The 20,395-nt window shown below is 40.3% G+C and overlaps 1 protein-coding gene across 2 annotated transcripts; it reads left to right on the top strand.

Annotated features, from left to right (window-relative positions):
* The first annotated feature begins 2,942 nt into the window (after positions 1–2,942).
* ppp1r18 (protein phosphatase 1, regulatory subunit 18) lies at positions 2,943–20,395 on the top strand. Of its 2 annotated transcripts, none has more exons than XM_084739426.1 (4): positions 2,943–3,190; positions 4,804–8,736; positions 17,145–17,355; positions 19,395–20,395. In XM_084739426.1, the coding sequence occupies exons 2-4, from the start codon at positions 4,864–4,866 to the stop codon at positions 19,412–19,414; spliced, it is 4,104 nt and encodes a 1,367-aa protein (XP_084595552.1). In that variant the 5' UTR covers positions 2,943–3,190; positions 4,804–4,863; the 3' UTR covers positions 19,415–20,395. The 2 variants fall into 2 exon arrangements, with proteins under 2 accessions (XP_084595552.1, XP_084595551.1); XM_084739425.1 differs by having other exon boundaries at positions 17,145–17,397.

The raw sequence follows: 20,395 nt of genomic DNA, 5'->3' as shown, positions 1-20,395 counted from the left end.
GCTGTTATTGACCAATCAGAGTTGAGTATCTAACAAAGCAATATAATAATCTAAATATAGTATGAACTTTAAGTTTTTTTTCAGTTCAGTGTGCCACACTTAATACCTTATGCAGCCTACATGAGTATATATACACATGTGCATTTTCTGGTAAAACATACATTTTTAAACAAAAGGGAAGAATCTCAGTGGACTGAAGGGTCTCCGACTGATGATTCAGATCTTCCACTTTCAGGGCGCAGGCCTAAAACTAATATTGTTTTTTCTTTTTTGATTTTTAAGTAGCTAAAATAAGTTTTGCTGCTGACCCTGTCTACAGAAGTACAGCTATACACTGGTGCTCCTGCTGATTCTCCAAACTGAGGCCTTCACTTAATACACTTATTATGGGTAAGTACTTCACACAACCCCCAAAATATCAACGAAATGTTTATATTTTTTGCGGATAACTCTATATTTTGATCACATTTAGGGAGAAAGATTTGTACAGAAATAAAAGAAATCTTTTTTTTTAACAACACTGATTTATATTTTTGTTTATCGTATAGTATATTTTTATAGGCTGTTTCATTCCACGTGACAACTGCAGTTGTGCTGTATTTCTCTGTACACTTCTTTCAAATGTAACTCACACTGAGATTTCACACTGGCAAAAGCACAAAAATGCAGCTTTGTTTTTATGAATGTATTTCCTAAATAACTTTTCATTGCGTTTGGGACACAACAGTAACGTTAAAATAATTAAGCAATAATTATATTCCACTGGATTCTGATCAAACTGAATAAAGTCAGTAACAGCTTATTAGCCGAGCAACCACTTTATTCTTGAATTTCAAAGTACTGTAATATTTAACATGTATTGAATGCTGGTACTGTGTTAGTTTTGTGTATTAGCTGCCTGAATTGTGGCCTTACTGTAATGACAATAACTTTTCAGTATTTTCAAGACGACTTTGAATAAATGTAATTAGCTGTTTACTGTAGGTGTGATGTTATTTTTATGTCTTCTCACCAGGTCTGTTGTTTATTTGTAATGGCCAAGTCACACCAGTTCAACAGGTTTTTTGCATTATTTAAATTTTTTTATTTGTTGCTAGTGTTTTATTTTTTATGTGAGCTGAAAAGGCAACAAAGTGATTTGCTCTCCAACAAAAAGCCACTTGATTATTATCCAAAAGTACAACTGAAATTTCACAACAGAATACTGAAAACAGAATTTGGTGTCTTTAAATCAGTTTTCTAATTTAAGACAAGTGACTGGATGAATGTACACTCAGTTTCCAGTTTATTATTTTCATCTAGTTAAAACTAATATTGTCAAAGACAACAGCCCTGCAATTAAAACAAACAGGATATCTGTCAATAAAAACAAAAAGAAAAAATATTAGAAAAAAAGAATGATATGAATCACCTGAACAGCTGGAACTGCTCCATGCTGTATTTATCTGCAGGTAAATCTGTATTTGTTACAGTAGAAGCCCATTTCCACTTCGTATATAAATCACACTGAGTCCTCATTTTCCAGATACTACGTTATTATTTTGACAGTTACTTATTATGTTGAGATACCAGCTCATCATTTCAAGGTAAGTCATTGTTATAAAGTTTACCAATATTTTGAGATATTAACTAATAATTTTTATTAACTAATATTCTCATTATTTTGACTCACTAACTCATCATTATTATTATTATTATTATCTCAGCCAGGTGGAAGCCCGGAGGGGATCATGGGATTGTGTGTGTGCATGACCTGCAGCTTGTCCTCAGCTAATCTCGCATACTACTGAACCGATCAGCCTAATTTTTTATGCACATTCATGAGTGTATGTTGAAGCACATGGAGATTCTGAATCTTTGAAAAACCTTTAAATACTTTTTTTTTTCATGAGTCCACGCCAATGACAGTCATGGCCACAACCATTACGTGTTTTTGGGTCGTCCCGTTTTTGTGAACGTGATGTCTCGGAAACGCCTTGAGGGAATTTCTTCAAACTTGGTACAAATGTTCACTTGGACTCAAGAATGAACTGATTAGATTTTGGTGGTCAAAGGTCACATGATCTCACACAAACATCCAATAGGATACTAGCAGTGCTTGAGAGTGACTACTTACATGTAACTAGTTACATGTAATTAAATTACAAAATAAACATATTTGTAATCCATTACAGTTACCGAGGAAAAAACATGTAATTAAATTACAGATATTAATCAAAATGACAGTGATTACAAAGGGGTTTCATCCAAAATATTATATTCCAGAATTGTCTAGTGGAGATCTGTGCTCTACTGAGTGACCTCTTCTAGTTTTGAGAAATTGTGAAAAGTTTGTTATTCTGAGAAATGTTTTCATCATTTTGAGACACTAACTCAATACTGGTAGAAAAGTTATAATCTCTTACAGGATATTTTCCACATTTCACTGGCAGAAACTGGCTTCTGCTAAGAAAAAAGTACGATGTTAATTTGTCTAGTTGAAATAAAGTCCCAGTCTCATTCCTCTGCTGGGTGGAACAAACACAAGGCTGCAGGGCGGCGCTGCATGTTAAGTCCTGGCATGAAAAATTCAAGAAATCGGGAGTGAAAATAAAAAAAAAACATACCATATGAGAAGGAGGTTGATCATGTCTGCCTCAGGTAGGTAAACTCTCTGTGCTCTGCCCCTCTGACACTACAGCCAGCTACACAGCCGCACCTCCTCCTCCTCCTCCTCCTCCTCCTCCTCCTCCAGCGCTTTTCCAATTAGCCCTGCGGGACGACGGGATGAGACGGGGGGGGGGGGGGGTTGGTGCCCGGGCAGACGGCGCTGGTCTTTAAACGCCTTTTCTTAGGTCCGACAGTATGGTGTGTGGCTCTAAACTCTCCTGACGGAATGTAATGTAATTATCGGATTACAGTGCTGCCGCTCTGAGGCTGGAAATATTTACTACCACAGACCTACAGACCGACGGCGGACGTGTCTTCATGCTCTGATGCACAGTCGGGTCGTTGGGGTGATCTGACTGGGTGGTACAGACTTTTTAACCCTCGGTTTTGACAGTATAGAACAATCTGTTCAATTATTGGTGGAGGAGATTTTTCCGTGGAGGACCGGAGCGCATTACGCACAGCCGAGACGCACAAGTGGAGATGACAGCTGCACAGTCGGAGCGGATACGCTGATATCTTTACAAAAACTGGAATTCTGGTGAGTTTAATTCAACATTTTCATCACAGATATCAGATTAAAGCAGAGAGTGCTCTTCTGTTTCATGTGCATAATGTGCTGCCAATTGGTTTTGTGAAGTTTATGATTGCTAATTAAAGAGACAGTTCACCCCCAAATAAAAAATACATATTTTTATCTCTTACCTGTAACTATCTAGTTTGCTTTGGTGTTATGAGTTTGGGAGATAACTGTCATTCTGTTTTTTAAAAAAAAATCATACAGGATTTTAGTGGGATCAACACTTTTTTTCTTGTTTACTATACTTGTTTGACTTATTTAAGTTAATTAAAATAAAATGTCTAATGTTTATTTTCAGAACACGTCAAAAATTATAAACAGGAGTTCTTCTAACCTGAAATCTTTTGACCTGAAATACTGAGTTGAATGAATGTAGTGCACAGAGTTCAACAAACTCATTATAGATACTGATTCATTACTTTGAGATAATGACTTATTATTTTGAGATACTAATTTAGAGAAAGTTTTTCATTATTTTGAGATGGTTTTAGTACACTTGAGAACATATAAACATGAGTTCTAACTTGAAGCATTTTGACTTGAAATGATAAGTTGAATAAATTTATTGTACAGAGTTTAGTCAATTTATTAAAGCCTCTGGAAACTAAAATCTATATCAGTCCCCTAAACATGTAATTTAGGGCCTCATGTATATAATAATAATAATCATTTTACTCCAAATTTGAAATCTTGTCATTTAAGTGCTGTTCACTTGTCTGTATTGGGTTTGAATTGGGCGTGCTTGTCCTCAGACATTATGAATTTTCTGCAATTAATTCCATGAACCAGTCATAAAAAATCCACGTTGGTCGCTTAGTTGTCACACTCAAACAGGTGCAACAAAACTTCTCTGCTCCCGCTGGTTTAATCTGCCTCTCTGAGTCTGAGCCAACTCAACGGGGAGCTGAAGCCTTTATATCGCTCCAGATTCCTTTGACACAAACAGTAATTTATTTTTCCCGTTCAGATGGGGAACTGAAGCTGCCGTGCCACCGAGATTCTTTTGAAAAAAGAAAAAACAGTAATTTTACCTCACTAGAGACGGGAGTTGCTGGTCTGCCTTTCTCCGCTGCAAGTAACATGAGGTTGAATCTGAATTAATTTAATTTAATTCTGATGATGCATGATGTAAACTTACTATGTCTGTAAATTATACAGTGAATATATTTTTAAAATTTAATGATCATTTAATTTATTTCTTGGGGACAGTGCATATTATCAAAACATTAATATAAATGTGACAGAATTAGACAAAAGGCTGTTTTTTTTATCTGTAGTCCCTGGCCAGAAGTTGATGAGCTAAAATCAATATCAAAATTAAGAAACAATTTATAACACTTATCATGATTGATGATGAAAATTAAGAACATCCTTGTAAAATAAGACATGAGCAAAGGTTTTGAAAAGCAAAGACAGACAGGCAAATATGGAGCAGCAGGACAACAGCAGCAGTAAGGTGGGACAAGCAGCATACAAGAAGTCATGGTTTGAATTACAGAAATGTATTTTGTGCCAAAAGTTCAGTTTCGGTGATGCATTTCTCTGATTTGATTTTATCTTTCCCTCATTTGCAGACGATTCCCAGAGGCTCTAAAGACAAACGCCGACCGTCTTGTCCACAACCCTTTTCTGTTATGTCTGTCTCCTCTCTGCCGGAATGGAAGCAACTCCTGTTGGAGAGGAAGAGGCGAGAGGAGGAGGAGCGAGAGAGGAGAGAGAAACAGGAGGAGGAGAAGCTGGCCAGCATGCCCGCCTGGAAGCGAGGGATCATCCAGCGGAGGAAGGCGAAGCAGGACAGTTTGGGTGAAAGAGAAAAAGAGAAAGACGTCTGCCTGCTGCAGGTTGACGTCAGGTCTCCTTCTGATGGGCTGAGTGACACGGACAGCAGTGTTACGCTGAATTTGGGAAGCGAACTGTCACTTAGTCCGGATCCAGGACAGTGGCTGGATGGAGACGTCAAACCAGGGAGTCAGGTCTCTGTAGAAACGATAGTTCCAGTCCATGAAAACCCTTTCATTCGCACACAGAGCTCATGGAGGAAGGGCAGGGAGGTAGAGGGAGGGAACGAGCCAGAAGTTAAAGAGAAGGAGAAATCAAGCCCCAAGAGTCAAGATGGGGAGTCAGGAAGAGGAAGAGATATAGAACTGAAAATAGAGAGATTCAGAGATTTAAGTGAGGGGCGGGAAAAAGAGAGGATGTGGGACAGGAGTCAAGGAAGAGAAAGAGAGAACAGCAGGGAGGGATGGGAGAAAGATAAAATCCATTGGAAAGAGTCCGTCAAAGATGCAGTCAAGGAGCGGGAATTCCTCAAAGTAAGAAAAGATGAGGAGGAGAAAGAAGCAGATCCACCGTCCAGTTCGTTTTCGTCCCATGTCCCTTGTCTTCGCACCATCCGAGCTGACAACATCATCATCATTGAGCAGGACAGGAAGGGCAGCGACGAGAGGAGGAGTAGATGGAGGGAGACGGAGAGGGAGAGGCCCGAGGAGGAGCAGGGGAAGAGAGGGATGAAGATGGACCTGAGGGAGATCCTGGCCGGAGGAGGGAGCGTCACTGAGATACGAGCCTCAGAGGTTCTGATCATAAAGCCCTCTGTGAGCCCCGAAGAAAGAGGAGGAGGAGGAAATGGGAAAAGTTCAGGTAGAGAGGATGGAGAAATGATGAAGGGCAGCATGGAGGGAAGGCGGGAGAGTTTGGGCAGGGAGCTCAAAACGGACATGTCCTGGCTGAGAGAAAAAGAGAAAGAGAGACCTTGGGGCCAGGCGACGGTTATCAAAGAAGACAGGAAGGACAGCTTGGATGATAACGTGTTTGTGGACAGAGGAGGGAGGGTCAGCCAGCTGCTGAGCAAATTCGGAGAACACCCCAAGCCTCCGTCTCGATCCAAAAGCTCGGATAATTTCCTCCGGCCTGGGAGGAGAAAATATTCCGGAGATGATGAGGACCAACAGTCAGAGGCAGATGGGAGGAACGTGGTGGTGAAAGGGGTGCCGAAACGCTCATTAAGCTTCTCCGATCGCGTCATCTCTGCTAAGGAGAATGGCTTAGATGATGATGGGTGTCATGAGAGGAAAATGCGTGACAGGATACATTCAGACAAGAGCATAGCTCCGTGGGTCGACGTAGCAAGCTCGGGGAAGAACAAACTGGGGTGCACACAACTTTTAGATAAAGACAGGGTAGGAAAGCTTAGAGAGAGACAGCTAAAAAGTGAGGATGAAAAGCTCACGCAGAAGAGAAATGAGGCTGAAGTTAAGAAATTTGAGCCAGTTGACCCAAGGGCTGTGGAGAAGGCAGGGGATGCAGAAGGAGACGAGGGATTCACAGTGGCGTCTGTCAAAAACACAGAGGGAATCTCGTTTGCTAGACGAGTGCCAATCAGGCAGGACGGGAAAACAAGAGCTGAAAGAGAGGCGAAGCGGCTGACAGGTGAGAAAAGTTTAGAGAGGGAGCTAAGCTTAGAAAAAGACTCAGATTTGGGGGGAAAGACTGAGGCGCAAGCCAATGACAAGAAGGTGTCTGATTTTCGGAGAGAAGAGAGGTTGGAAAGCACCCCTGAAGCCACGCAGAAGAGTTATGTTGAGAGTCACGCTATGGAGAAACACTACAGAGGTGATTCAGCTTTCACAGAGTGCTCCAGTCTGCTCTGTCCAGTCACAGACTGGGCTCGAGACCCCCATAAAGGCCCAGATTGGAGTGGCACGGGGCCTCAAGGACCTTATTTAACACACTCCGTTTTGTCCCAACAGACAGAGGAGCTTATAAGTAAGATAGAAAAAATAGGAGACACGACTGTTTATAGCAACAAGGCTGCTTATGAAGTGACCAAAGAGAGCAAACAGGAGGCGCAAACGTACAGCGATACTGGATCAGATGTAACTCCCAGATCTCCAAAAAAGATTGCACCCGTGGGGATCCGTGCGGGTCCCCTCGAGATTCAAATCCCCAGGACTGTTTTTTACGTTGCAGAAGAAATGCTGGAGAAAAAGGCTGCAAATCAAAGTGACGAGGGGAAAGACTGGGAAGAAGGTAAAGGAGTTGAGAGGAGGGATAGCTGGAGGATCGGGAAACCCCTGAGCCGCATCGAGTCCCTGCGAGAGAAGATCAGACAAAGAGAGCAGGAGAGGCTGAAACAAAGAGAGGCCCAAGATGGAGGCGAAGAGATAAATGTCAGCCAAACAGCTGAGGACAGTCATGACGAGAGGGGAACTGAGACAGAGAAAGAGTGGGAAGCAGCAGCTCACATGCGGAAGAGGCTGGTTGAAGCAGAGAGGGGACAGGAAGACGCAGCGGGGCAGACATCCATGGCTGCTTTTGACGTCACGCAGGAAGTCGGCGTGTTGAAAACCTGCCCTCAGCTTCCTGTTTCTGTACCACACTCACAAGCTGTCAGAGGAGAGGAAGTAACGAGCGGGTACGCCACTGCTACCTCTGAAGTTATCTCCGATAGCTTCCAAATATCCGAGGATGAGGACGACCCTGTCAAACATGTGGAAGAGCAGCTGAGGCGCCACAGGAGCCAACACGAGAACAGAGAAGAAAGGGAGGAGGAGGAAACTGAGCTGTCAGAGGAGGAGTTAGAGGGATATACATCGCCTCTTGATCCGGTGCAATCTCTCTCCCCTTTGCTGCCTCATCCCAACTCCCTTGCAGCCATGAGTCGGATCTACAACCTGGACACAGTTGGCTCGAGGTCGGGCTTGTGCGTGAGGGAGAGGACTGTGGACATCCCATCAGTGCACCTTGTCAAAGTGAAGCCCCTCATGTCAAACGCACAGCAGGCTGACAACAAAACGTTCTCGGGTGAAGAGATTTCTGGCGTTCAGGCGATACAGCGTCAGATTGAGCAGTTTCAGTTGAGGGAGCAGGAAGCGCTGAAGTCCTGTACATCACCGAACGCTCCTCTGAAGGACAGGGAGACAAAGGGGCAGCAAAGCCCCAGAAGAGTGTTGAAGCATCAGGTAAAGGACGATGCAAAGACACAGAAGAAAGATCAAGAAACGTCCAACCCCAAAGTGACTCCTCAGTGTGTTTCTTCTCCAACGTCTCAGCTCAAACAATCTAACCAAACTACCAGGAGCCAATCCCCGGATAATTTTCTGAAACCCTCGGATAGTGCCCCGACCCCGGCCCCCTCCCCAACTACCCCATCGCCTGCCCCGTCTCCGAGTATATCTCCATCTTCCACGCCGTCGCCCACACTTTTCACCATCAGGAGTGCTTCTGGAGGGAAAGGGAAGAGAGGTGCCACCATCACAATCACTCCAAGAAAACCTGCTGGAGGAGGAGGAGGAGGAGGAGGAGGAGGAGGAGGAGGGGGGACAGGATCCACAACAACGTCTACGACGCCCGCAAAGACCTCATCACCGCAGCAGGCCCAGACGACCTCTGCTGTGGCCGAGCCAGCGAAGAAGAAGTACCCCACGGTGGAAGAGATTGAGGTGATTGGTGGATATCAGAATCTGGAGAAGTCCTGTCTGATCAAGAACAAAGGGACCCCGAAAAGGGTGAGTGGAAACTGTTGTTTTTTTTTTTTGTTTTGTTTTGTTTTTTTGGCCTTTCACTCAGATGCTGGTCAGCTAAATAACAAACTTAATGGCCTCTTAACCCCTCACTGTAAACCCTGATTCATCCATAACACAGAATTTCGGTGTAAAATCCACAGTGTGACTGAAGAGTTTTTGGTTCATAACTTAACTCAGTTTTTTTTTTTTTTTTTACTAGTTATTCAATCTAAGTTCATTAACTTACATTTTTAGGTTAAGCCAGTCAGTGTGACTGAACAGTTATTGGTTCAACTTAATATTTTAAGTAAACTGAACATGTTTTCTCTGGTTCAGTTCACCATCAATTGGCTTTCCACAATTCAAACAAGATATTGAATGAATAATTCAATCTCAGGTGACTAACATTTTTAAGTTGACTGAGCAGTTATTTAACATGTTTTTTTCTGGTTCAGTTAGCTTAACTCAAGTGGTTTTTATCAAACTTAAATAAGACTCAAAACCAATGATTGAACCTAACTTAAGTTAACTTGAATTTTTGAGTCGAACTAGATCAGTGTGACTGAACAGTTGTTGGTTAAACTTTATATCTTTAGCATATGGAACATGTCAGTTAACTTAACTAAGTTATTTATTTATTTTTTTTTTTTTTTACAAAACTCAAATAAGACTTCAAACTAATGAGTCAATCTAAGTTCAGTTAACTTACTTTTTTTTTTTCATTTTTTCAAAGTTATTTACTGTGCACACTAAAAGTTTTGTGTGCAAGCTGTTTACAATAAACCTTTAAATTGAGTGAGTGAATTAGTAGAAAAATTATGTGCATCTCCCACAAGTTTCACGTCAAATTAAGCCAGACTTTTTTAAAGGGTTGGTCAGTCTGGTGCTTTCTAACATTTCATCAGAGGTGGTCCAGAGGGCATCACCTTGTGTCACCTGCCCGATGGTCGTCAAGCAGAATCCCCTTTCACTGTGAGAACATCCCTTTTGATTGAGAAGTGCGATCACAGAGACCGACCTAAGCTGGTTAAAGCCTTATCAAGCACGACATCTTGATTCTTAGCCATAAAATCCTGGAGTGATCTGCTTTGCTATTTGCTTCTGCAGCCTAAATCTGGGGCCGACTTTTGACTTTTACCGTATGATGACGATCTCATCTTACATATTTTAGACAAACATGTAGGCTGTGGAAAAAATTCTGATATTTTGGGACATTTATGGTTTATTATTGACACAAAACCACAGAAAGATAGCTTCTGCAGAAAGAAACAGTTAATGTTGCAGGCTTCAGAGACAGAAAACTTGAGTAGGAAACCACAAGCCAGCTCCTTCCTCACTTTTTTGCATTTCGTCTGCTTAGCTAATGTCACATGCATGTCTGTGTGAATGCATGCAAGACCACACTAGTATTTACAGTAACTCAGCCTGAGCAGTTTTGACTCTCACTGGAGTCAAAGTTTGTGTATTAAAACTTTGTGTTTCCTCTTTTTTAACTTTTCCTGAATCCAGTCGTTGTTTGAGAAAGAGCAGCAGATGAGATCTTATGCAATAAAGGAGAAACCTGGGTGACGAATAAACTTTGTCCTCTGTGACACCACCCTGTGATGATGAATCTGACCGTATTTATGTGTTTCACCGCATCTTTTAGAGGAATCCTTTTGTTCATGACTGATTTTTTCCCATGTAACTGTTGTTAAACTGCCGGTAATTTCCCCAGCAGTCTACAGCTGAGAGTGTAGCAGACTGCTTCCTTGTTCCCTCGCACCAATTCTGCCATTTCTGTTGAGTCAGCTCGCCCTTCCTCACAGACAAATCTCTCTTTGTGTCTTTTTGGCTGTTTCCTAGCGGGGGTTTGGTTTGTTCGACTGGAGTCTTGGCAAACAGTTTTTGACCACGCTAACCCTCCGCTGCATGGCTGAGCGTTACTGACAGGCAGCAGCAGGCCGCCAACTCTTAGCTTGACGTGGGTGAGATGGAAAGAGAAAGAAGACAGGAGAGTGTTACAGAAAGATATGAGAATAACTCGATGGTGGTCTAACGCAGTAGTTTTCAAACTGGGGTCCGGGGACCGACACGGGTCCTTGAGCAAGTTGTCGAGGGTCCTGAGCAGAAGGAGGAAAAGAATATTTTAAGTTTTATCACAGTTATGGAACAGCAAGGGAAGAAATAGCTTTGGTTGTTTTGATTGATTGTGTTTTGATCATGTGACTGTGTTCTATATATTTATTAGGGGCGTAACAATATGTTGAATATTGCAATATAAACAAGTTTCAGCTGCATTAATCTAGTCCCTGCATTCCCTTTTCCCTGTGTTAATGAGTGTATTTCTCTCATCTATCAGATACGTATACGTGTTCACCATCTGACCAATGTTTGCTGGAGTGTATGCTAGCTTTAGCCTCAGTCTTTTAGCATCTTAGCCAACAAAATCCACGGTCATCAGCTAGAAACGAGAAGCTGCCGTTGTTTACTTCTCTGTGGAATTAAAGACCCGGTGTTTCCAAAATCACTGCCAGTTTCAATATTTAAAGTGTATATGTGCAGTGGGAGAATGGAAAGTTTGACAGGCATAGTGAAATTAAGTCAGGGGCTTAGCGAAGGGTCAGTTGTACCATACATAATTCAAACATGTATTGCCAAAGACAAGTCATTGCACATGCTTAGGTCATTGCTGGCTGCTCATATTTATTTCATTGAAGAAGAAAAGCGGAGGCACAAAAAAATGGTTTTATACAGTCTAAAAATGCTATATAATGCTATAAAATTATAATTTTTCAAGATAATTTTTCTTTGTGATAAATATTGTATCCCAGACTTTTAATTGTGGTATCATAAAAGACTAATGTTTATATTATATTTATATTTATATTCAAACCTTAAAAAAAGTATTACTTTAAGGGGAATTCCTTAAAGTCCTTAATGACAAAATCGTCTCAAATCAGTGGTCTAATGTGCATCTGCTGGAGCAGTATGTGAAATACCCAGTGGTAAATCAGGGGATCCCTCTTAGCTATGTTTTCATTTTCATTCAGCTTCGTCTTTTCAGAATTAAATCCAAAGTTAGCAAGTAATGAGCTTTGGTTTCTCTTTGACATATTTTCCCAACTTTATGTGTTCTAAGTCTGTATTTTTGTTGTAGTTTAACAATGATATCAAAGCATAAATATTCCCTTGAGAAATCTGTAACATATTTACTGTAATAAATCACAAAATGACTATAACAGGTTGTCAGAAATTAAGGACACATGCTAAGTTTAAATACTGGCTTCTCTGAAAACTGTGCTGCAGCTGCAGTGTCCTCTTTTGAAATTTCCATTCTGGTCTGTAACTTGAGTTTTTGTTTGCCCATTTTACGTTAATTAGATTTCAAATTAATGCTGAATGTTCGCCAAATTAATAAGTGTCTGTGTCTTTATGAGTCATAAGAAAATTATTAATCATCTTTCTGAAAGATTAAATGTTTGTAACGGTTAAATTGAGCAATATGTTGGTGGAGTCAGTGGGCAGGCAGTGAGACAAACAGTCACACAACTCAAACTCTAGAGCGTGTCTGTTCAGAGCAGTGGGCTTTTGTTTTCATTTCAACAGGCTTAGCTTTAAATTGCCAAAAATTGACAGGTATAAACAGCTGATCAGCTTAATTCCTATTAAATGGGATTTCACCCTATTTAATATAACGTCTATGGCTCCAACTTCGGATGGCAGCACTCATTTTTGGACATATTGCTCCTGTAAACTTTAGGTTTTTCAATCTATCAGACGCAACATTTGGATCGTGGACCAACTGTAACAATATCAATATAGGACAAAACATAACAATATTTTTCTGTATTCATAACCCTGAATAAATGATTTTGTACAGAAAGTTTTAGCAACAACTGCAAGTGACAAATGACTTTTTAAAACCGAAATTTTGCTGTTGAGGCTTCCCCCGATACCCTGACATACAAAAGTTTGGTAACTCCAGGTCTAACATGTCAAAAAATTACACTTTGACAGTCATACTGAGAAGATATAAGGTGATTGAAGGCTTGTTATTTAACAGAAACTCCCTGTCACACTGCATGTTTTTGCTCACTTCCTCTTTTAAACTTCTTCACTTCCTTCAAACAAGAGACTCGCATCGACACAAGAAAGCGACGTGGTGTCCATTTTTAAAATGCCACATGTGACTCGGTACAGGGCCATCTGTGCACAGACTGGACTAATCGATGCATGAAGATAAGAGAAACTAGGGTGTGATACTCTGTTTTTTGTATGTCTCCAGTTCTCAGCTGATTACAGTGACTTCTAATTAAATAAACAATCATTTATCTGTAAGCGGAGTCATCCTTAGCTGCAGCGGGTGACCACTTTACAGCGCTGATTCTCTGACCACCTGTCGCTCTCTCGCTGATGCCCTTCAGACTGTTTGACGTCAGGCCTCCTTCCATCCCCCAACTGAGCCTCGCCATCATGTCGCGGAGGGGGGTGACCCGCTCGCTCCTCGTCTATCTCCTCCGTTTTTTCCTCTCCATTCCCCTCTTCATATGTATGCTTCTTATCTCTCCATGAAACTCAGTCTGCACTGACCAGATTTGGACTCATGAAATAAAAATTACAGCATTTATCCTTGTTTGAAATACATACAGAGAGCCTGTCTGACATATTTGTCAAAAATTTATAAATTAATTTATGAGAGAAACTGTCTGCATTTGTTAGTCTCAGATGTGAAAACTTTGCAGCCCAAATTTCAAAATCTCTCTGAACACTGATAGAAACTTTACTGAACAAGCAGTATCGAACCTGATTTAAATATTCACTTCCTGGTAATGGACACTTCCCTCTTTCTCTCCCTTTTTCTTCCACTCTTTCGGTTTCTGTGTCTCACCGGCTGCCTCTGCTGTCCTGCTGTGTTGGGTTAATCGGGTTCAGGGAGGGAGGATTAGCCTCCTGTGCCTTAGCATGATTCGCCCCGCAGCCTCTCTAATGCAGAGCTATTATCTGCACTCCTCTGCAGACAGCCACCGTCAGGGCAAAGCAGTGGTAACCTGTCACAGTGTGCGCAGTGTGGCGTCTGTACGTTTCAGGCTCCCTCCAAGTCATGTCTGCACCTCTGAGTGTGTTTATACACTGTAAAAAAATAGAAGCTTAGAAAAACTTAAGAAAGTAAAGCACCAGGCTGCAACTCAAAGCTAATTTATTGTGTAAACTTAAGGTTAAGAAGTTCACTCAAAGTGCTATTTTAAGTTTGCCAAACTTAACATTACTATTCAGATCTGCTCTTGTATTTAAGTTCACTCAAAGTGCTACCTTAAAGCTATAATATGTAAAGTTTCTGCATTACAGTATATTAAAATCTTAGTAATTTATTTTGTGTATTTGTATACATACATTATCTCAGATGTTTCCAGCAATGTTCAGACACAGAGAAATCAGTAATTCATTGAAGATAATGGTCTGTTTACTGTTAGCCACTGCTAGCTAGTTGCTGTGACTTCCAAGAAAATGCGGGATATGTCCGGATACGTTTGGATGTGTCCAGATATGTCAGATATGTCAGAGAATGAGGAAGAGAGTTGGCTTCTTGTGTGACTAAACACAATCTAAATAAAACTAAATAATATTACCTCATCTATGAATGATCATTTCTTTTTTCTTAACATAACTATTTAGATCTACTGTTTGTCAAACTTCTACTCACATACCCTAAGAAAACTTAAAATAATACATTTGATTAACTAAAGTTCATGCAGAAAAACTGAATAATAGTGTTAAGTCTGACAAACTTTGAGTGTGAGAGAGACCCCTAGCAGCTGATTTTACATATTGTGCGTTCAAGTTTGTCAGACCTAACATTACTATGCAGATCTACTCATGTACTCGAGAAAACATATTATATTTGATGAACTAAAGTGTAAATCTGAGTAGTAACTGACAAACTTTGAGCCCTTTGAGTGATTTTACTAATCTAAGCCGACACAAGTAGTTAGCTCTTAGGTGGGTAAACTCAAAAAGTCTTTGCAGTTGGTTGCTTTACTCAGCTTTTCTTTTTTTTAAAGTGTACTGTACACCTCCAGGCCCCAAATGTTGGGGCCCCTTCTGTTATTATAAGACACAGTGTTGATGTGCTGCACTGACCCACCAGTCTGTTTCCTGACGGGTGTGTTTACACCACGCTGACCTTTGAGTAAACTAACTCCACGCAAATATCCGTAAGTCGAGGCGAAGACGAGCGAAAGGCCCAAGAGCCTCATTCTCCTTTCCCACAAAATCGACTGCTTCTGCTGCTGCATACGTGTTGTTTTTCTGTGTGATGACAGTCTGTCCCTGAATAATCAATAAGTTAGTGCGGTAAGTACTCTGCTGAGGGAGTATTTCTGCAGGATTAAGCCTCATGCTGTCAGTTAACATTACACTGACAGAGTACAAACATCTAACAGACAGACTGAAACTCCGCTCAGTGTCTCAAAGCTTGTTTGCATCTGAGTAACAAACAGCTGCTATAGAAGGAGTACTGCTCTCACCTGGGCAAAAACTGGCTTTTTTTTATATATATATTTTTACTATTTTGCATGCAATTTTGATGGGCTTTTTTGGGACATACAGAACAGCCACACACGGAAAAAAAAAGCTGTTACACAAAGTAAAGGCTTAAGACTTGTTTCATTGTTATGGGCTACAAAGACAGAAACAGGCACAAGATAATAGATAAATGTGACTTAGTTCATTTGGAGTCATATTCAGGAAGGTGGGAGTTCAAGCTCAGCCCTAACAATCTATAGATGGTTTCCAAATTCTCTCAAACTAATCAGAGGAGCCGTTTATTGTAGATATCAATTTCTCAAGTCTCAAGTCTACCAGTGGACGGTCAGTCGCTGTGCTAACGTGATACTTTTTGTTGTTTTGATTTTACTTCCCGAGTAAAATTTAAAATTTATAATTGTTGTCTCCTCCTATGCATTTCATAGGATTTTGGCTGAATTACCATTTTCAAAATATCTGACAGTGTTTTGAAGATTGAACTTCAGTGACTGTACAGAATAGGAAATGTTGTTTTATTTTCATTTCTAAAATAAATTAAGTTTCTGCCGTGTTTCCCTTAGTTGCTTTTCCTTAAACCTTTACTTTAATTCTTAAATCTTGATTTTAAAGGAGCTGTTGCCACCAGCATCTCAGACCAAAACAAATGCACACTGTGTTTACTCAATAATCTGAACACACACTGCTCACAAAACTCAGATCAAGCTGTCAAACTAGACAATGTTGAACAAGATTCTGGTACTACTTTTTTTTTTTTTTCCGAAAACATTATTTTTCTGGCTCACCAGGCCACCATATTGAAAACAGATGTGGGGAAAGCCAAGAGGGACTCGCATGCTCAAACACACACACACACACACACACACACACACACACACACACGAGCATGTGCCATCTCGAAGAAACAGAGAAGGTCAGATAACAACACATATACAGGAAGTGTGAGGTCAGTCTCTGCTCAGGATCCCACCTTTAAGATCTTTTGAAGAGTTTTCTGGTCACAAAGTCTCAAATTACAGGTAACTTTTGAGGCAGTATTTAAATCCGGTATGGATAAAGTTGATCAATAATGTACAGAGGAGTATTAGGTCCAGGCATAAGGGACAAAAATGATTGGAAGAAGATGATTTTATTTTGCATTTTTGGAAGAAAGTCAAAATGTTGACAACAAGGTTGAAGTACCATTTTGAGAATAAAATCAAAATGCCATTTCAAATGTATTGTCAATATTTAAACTTTATTCTCAAAATGCAAAAAAAAAAAAAAAAAGAAAAAAGAAAACGATAACATCCTCATCTATTCCTGATTTATTTTTTCTCATGCCTGGCACTAATACTGAATATCCAACTTTGTTCTCAACCTTTCAGTTTTACTGAAATGCAAAATTTAAAATATCTTCCTGCCTTCCTCCTTCCTGTTATGCCTGGCACCAGTACTCTTCCATAATAATTAGTCAACCACTTGTTTGTCAATTTCAAAACGTCTAATTTTGTCTCTAATAAATCAAAGGCGTACTTGAACTCAAATTGCCCTTACTCTTTAAAAATATTTCTACCATCCTGCTCATCCTGTTCATAGTAGACATGATTGTAGTGTGTCACTACAGAGCAGAATATAAAAACATGCTCGACACACGACAAGAATCAGCAGACGTTCTTCTGAGGAGGAACTTTATCTCCAGAAGGTGTGTGTGAGCGTGTCAATAGAAGTAATCCTCTTGTGAGTGGATTTCAGATGAGTATCCTCTGCTGAGCTAATATTTTATCTTCAGAAACCACGTTTGCTTCACACGAGGAAACAGGAACTACAGAAATAAAAGCAAACAAAAAACTGTATTTGCCTCGAGCCGATTAAAAGTAATATAATTCTGTCTTCGCTCACGTTTACAGGTGAAGGTGTGTTTCGACGAGGACAAGCTGGAGCAGGTGTGCGAGTACCCATCAGAGACCTCCATGTTGGCGTATACACAGTACCCTCATGACGCGTGGAGGCCGCAGGGAGAGGAGGCGCAGGAGGACGACGCTGAAGTGGAGGGAGGAACGATCGCGCCCAAAGGCACAAGAAATGTTGGGATTGCGGCGGGACGGGGTCTAAGAGTGGGTCAGTGTCACCCCCTACTCAAAAAACACAACGTGTAGCCGAGTGAGTGAGATTATGGATTCAGATTGTTTTTGCCATTCATGATGTCTTACAGACTTTCCACAGGTTTGGACTAAACTCAGGCTAAGATGGCAAATGTCTGTTTCGTGACTGTTTGTTTTCGCTGTGTTGTCACCACAGAGGGCTGGAGTGCCTAAACCTTCCTTAAATTATATGTCTGGCAATATTCTACTGTATGCTTTTCTTATTGTCAGCAAACACCAAAAAAAGACCTAAATCAAATTTATCCTGTAACAAGTTTTCCCGTTAAGCAGAAACCTGATATTCCTCTGCGCCACAGAGCTCAGTTGCCTCCATTATAACACAAAGCTGAAAATAATCCCCAGCAAATGCACTATTTATTCCTGTTTGAGAATCATCAGCTGGTTTTAGTAAATTAAGGAGCCTTTTTTAAAATAAATGATATACTTTATGCAGTAATGGATGAGTTTGAGGTTGAGTCCCACAGACAGGGTTGGGAATTTAGAGAGAATTGACAGATTGACTAAAAAAGCTCATCACGCTGCCTTTAAGTGGAAGTTGTGAACTCGTGGTTACGTCATTGTCATGTACGCTAGATAACAGCGAGAGGGACGCCAAAACTGTCAGCGTCTAGAAGCCACTGAGGCTAACATTTTAGCAACTAAAACTAACTCAGGAAATGCAAAGGCGTTTTGAAAGGATGTGGTTGCTGGGTATATCATAAACATTTTCCTCAGACATGTTATAAAATTGCAAAGAAACACTTAAAATTAGAATTTATTAACTTACAATCCACAGAAAAAATGAACTTCCCTGGCCTCCATTTTTGATATTTTAAAGATTTAAGTGATTCATTAGCTTAGAGATGAGGTTTAACAGTTTAGAGAGAATTAACATGTGTGCAAACAGCTCTCCAAACTTCTGTTACATGTCTCTTAGCTGTGCTTTTTATTCCTCCCTGGCATTTTGTGCTCAGAAATGTACATTTCTCAGTCAGTAAAGAGTTACTGAAGACGGGGAAAAAACTATATGAGCTTGTGAGCTTGTTAACTGACAGTTGTTGCTAATGTAAGTTCACGAAACACTTGTACTTTTCTCTCTCATAACTGCCCGCAAACCATTTCTCCTTTGTGGGGCAGTTTAGTACTATGACAGAGATGGTTAAATAAGTTAAAATAAGATGGTGCAACCAACACAGCTAACAAGCTTCAGTAGCCTCTTCCATCTCAGCGCTCCAGGAATGAGCCCTAAAACCCAGAAATGAGCTCATTAGCTCATTAGCACCCCCAGCCCCCTCTTCTCAAAGTCAGTGGGTTTTTTTGAAAGTTTTTTTTTTGATCGAATGCTGCTAAAAAAAAAAAAAAAAAGTGGCTAAGTCAGACTATAGGAATTGTGTGAGACATTAAATGTCATCAAACATTGGCAGACAAAAAGTACATCATCAGTTAAGCACAAAATCACATGACACAGTTCACTAAACTTGACGCAAAAGAAGCACAGTCTGCACATATTTACTTTGCCGCTGCAAACCAATCCACTGATTATAGCATTTCTGGTGGAGTAAACAGATTTTGCTGCACAAGTTTTACATAATAAACAATGGTGTGACTGGGCCTTATAATGCATTGTTGGTTTTAACTTTGCATGCGATTTGTTGACAATAAGACAAATCTGGATTGATGCCAGCTTCATTCTTTCAATAAACAAACTGACCAATTTTCAGAGGTTTGCAAATGGTAGCAGGTTTGCAGTGAGGGCAAACTCAGTGTAGTGAAGAAATGAGGACTAAAAATGTTTTTTTTTCACATGCAGCAGTGGAAAATGTAAACTTTGTTAATATGGATGTTATTAGAGAGCAAATGGAATGGTGTGGTTGCATCTATGGTCCTCACAAAGCCATAAATGTCACTGTGGGTGAATGGGAAGTAGTCATCCCCTAAAATGAAACGAGAATTAAATGGAATAAAAATCCTAGATTCACCTTATTCACCGTCCATCTCCGTCTCTCTGTCTTCCAGATGAGTCTTGCCCTCGGTAGAAGCCACTCACCTCGCCAAAATTGCCCATGCGATGAGATGAAAAACATTTTGTCGAACGATATTGTGTGATTTTTATTATGTTTTGTTTAATTTGAATTGTTGAACTGAGTGTTGAAGTGAGTGTTTGTTTTCCTCGTGGTGTTTTGTTTCGTCTAGCATCAGGATGAATGAGTGCTGTTGTGGAGAAAATGTACAGAACGGTTTGGTTTATGCAGTTGAAAAAAAAGGGAACATAATTGTGTTTACTGGGGAAATGATCACCTAGTTTTATTTTCAGGGGACAAATGTGAATGTATACACATGGTACATATTATAAAACACCCTCAGGTGTGCACTGAAGGATCACTTGTCTATGCAATGTAATGACAGCAATAAGATTTTATTTTTTAGCTAATATATTTGATAGTTTCTTCCATGTGGATTTTAAACTAAAGTCAGCACTGCCTCAGCACAGACGAGTGATGTTTATATCATCTGGTTTCATGTGCCTGCTGGATTCGCTCGTACAGATGATATGAAGATCAGTTTATATACAGATATTTTTTTGGGGAAAAAGCTCCTCTCAGCGGGTGTGGTGTTGAACGTTGCAGGAACAGGGGTGGTGCAATGTACGCAGGACAGGTTAATTGAGCCTTACTGTTCACAATGACAACTCTGGTAACAGTTCAGTTAATGCATGTGGATATAAATAAAGATGTTATTTTGTAATTTTTGTCATGTGGAGCTGAGTGATTGAGAGTCTCTGAGAGGAAGCACAAACATAATTCACTTAACAGATTAACTTCATCATAATACGGCCGCTATCTGACTTTTGGGTGTATTACAAACTTAACACAATATATACAGAGTATTTCTTGCTTGTAAATGAATATTTTAATTGGTGGAAGAAGATGCAAATTCTGTGCAAATTATTTTTTTCTATGATGGTTGAAGAAGCTGGCTTCAAGAGAGAAAAATCTAATAAATATCTCTGAAAACTG

Source organism: Lutjanus erythropterus, chromosome 16 (genome assembly GCF_056507025.1).
Source record: "Lutjanus erythropterus isolate fLutEry1 chromosome 16, fLutEry1.hap2, whole genome shotgun sequence".
Lineage (NCBI taxonomy): Eukaryota > Metazoa > Chordata > Actinopteri > Lutjaniformes > Lutjanidae > Lutjanus > Lutjanus erythropterus.
Note: the sequence above shows the minus strand (reverse complement) of the source record. Positions and strands in the feature narration are given on the sequence as shown.

Excerpts from the sequence above, each read along its gene's own strand:
- ppp1r18 (XM_084739425.1), top strand. The coding sequence starts at position 4,864 with ATGTCTGTCTCCTCTCTGCCGGAATGGAAGCAACTCCTGTTGGAGAGG. Across the intron at positions 8,737-17,144 it reads ACAAAGGGACCCCGAAAAGG|GTGAAGGTGTGTTTCGACGA; the intron begins GTGAGTGGAAAC and ends TCACGTTTACAG.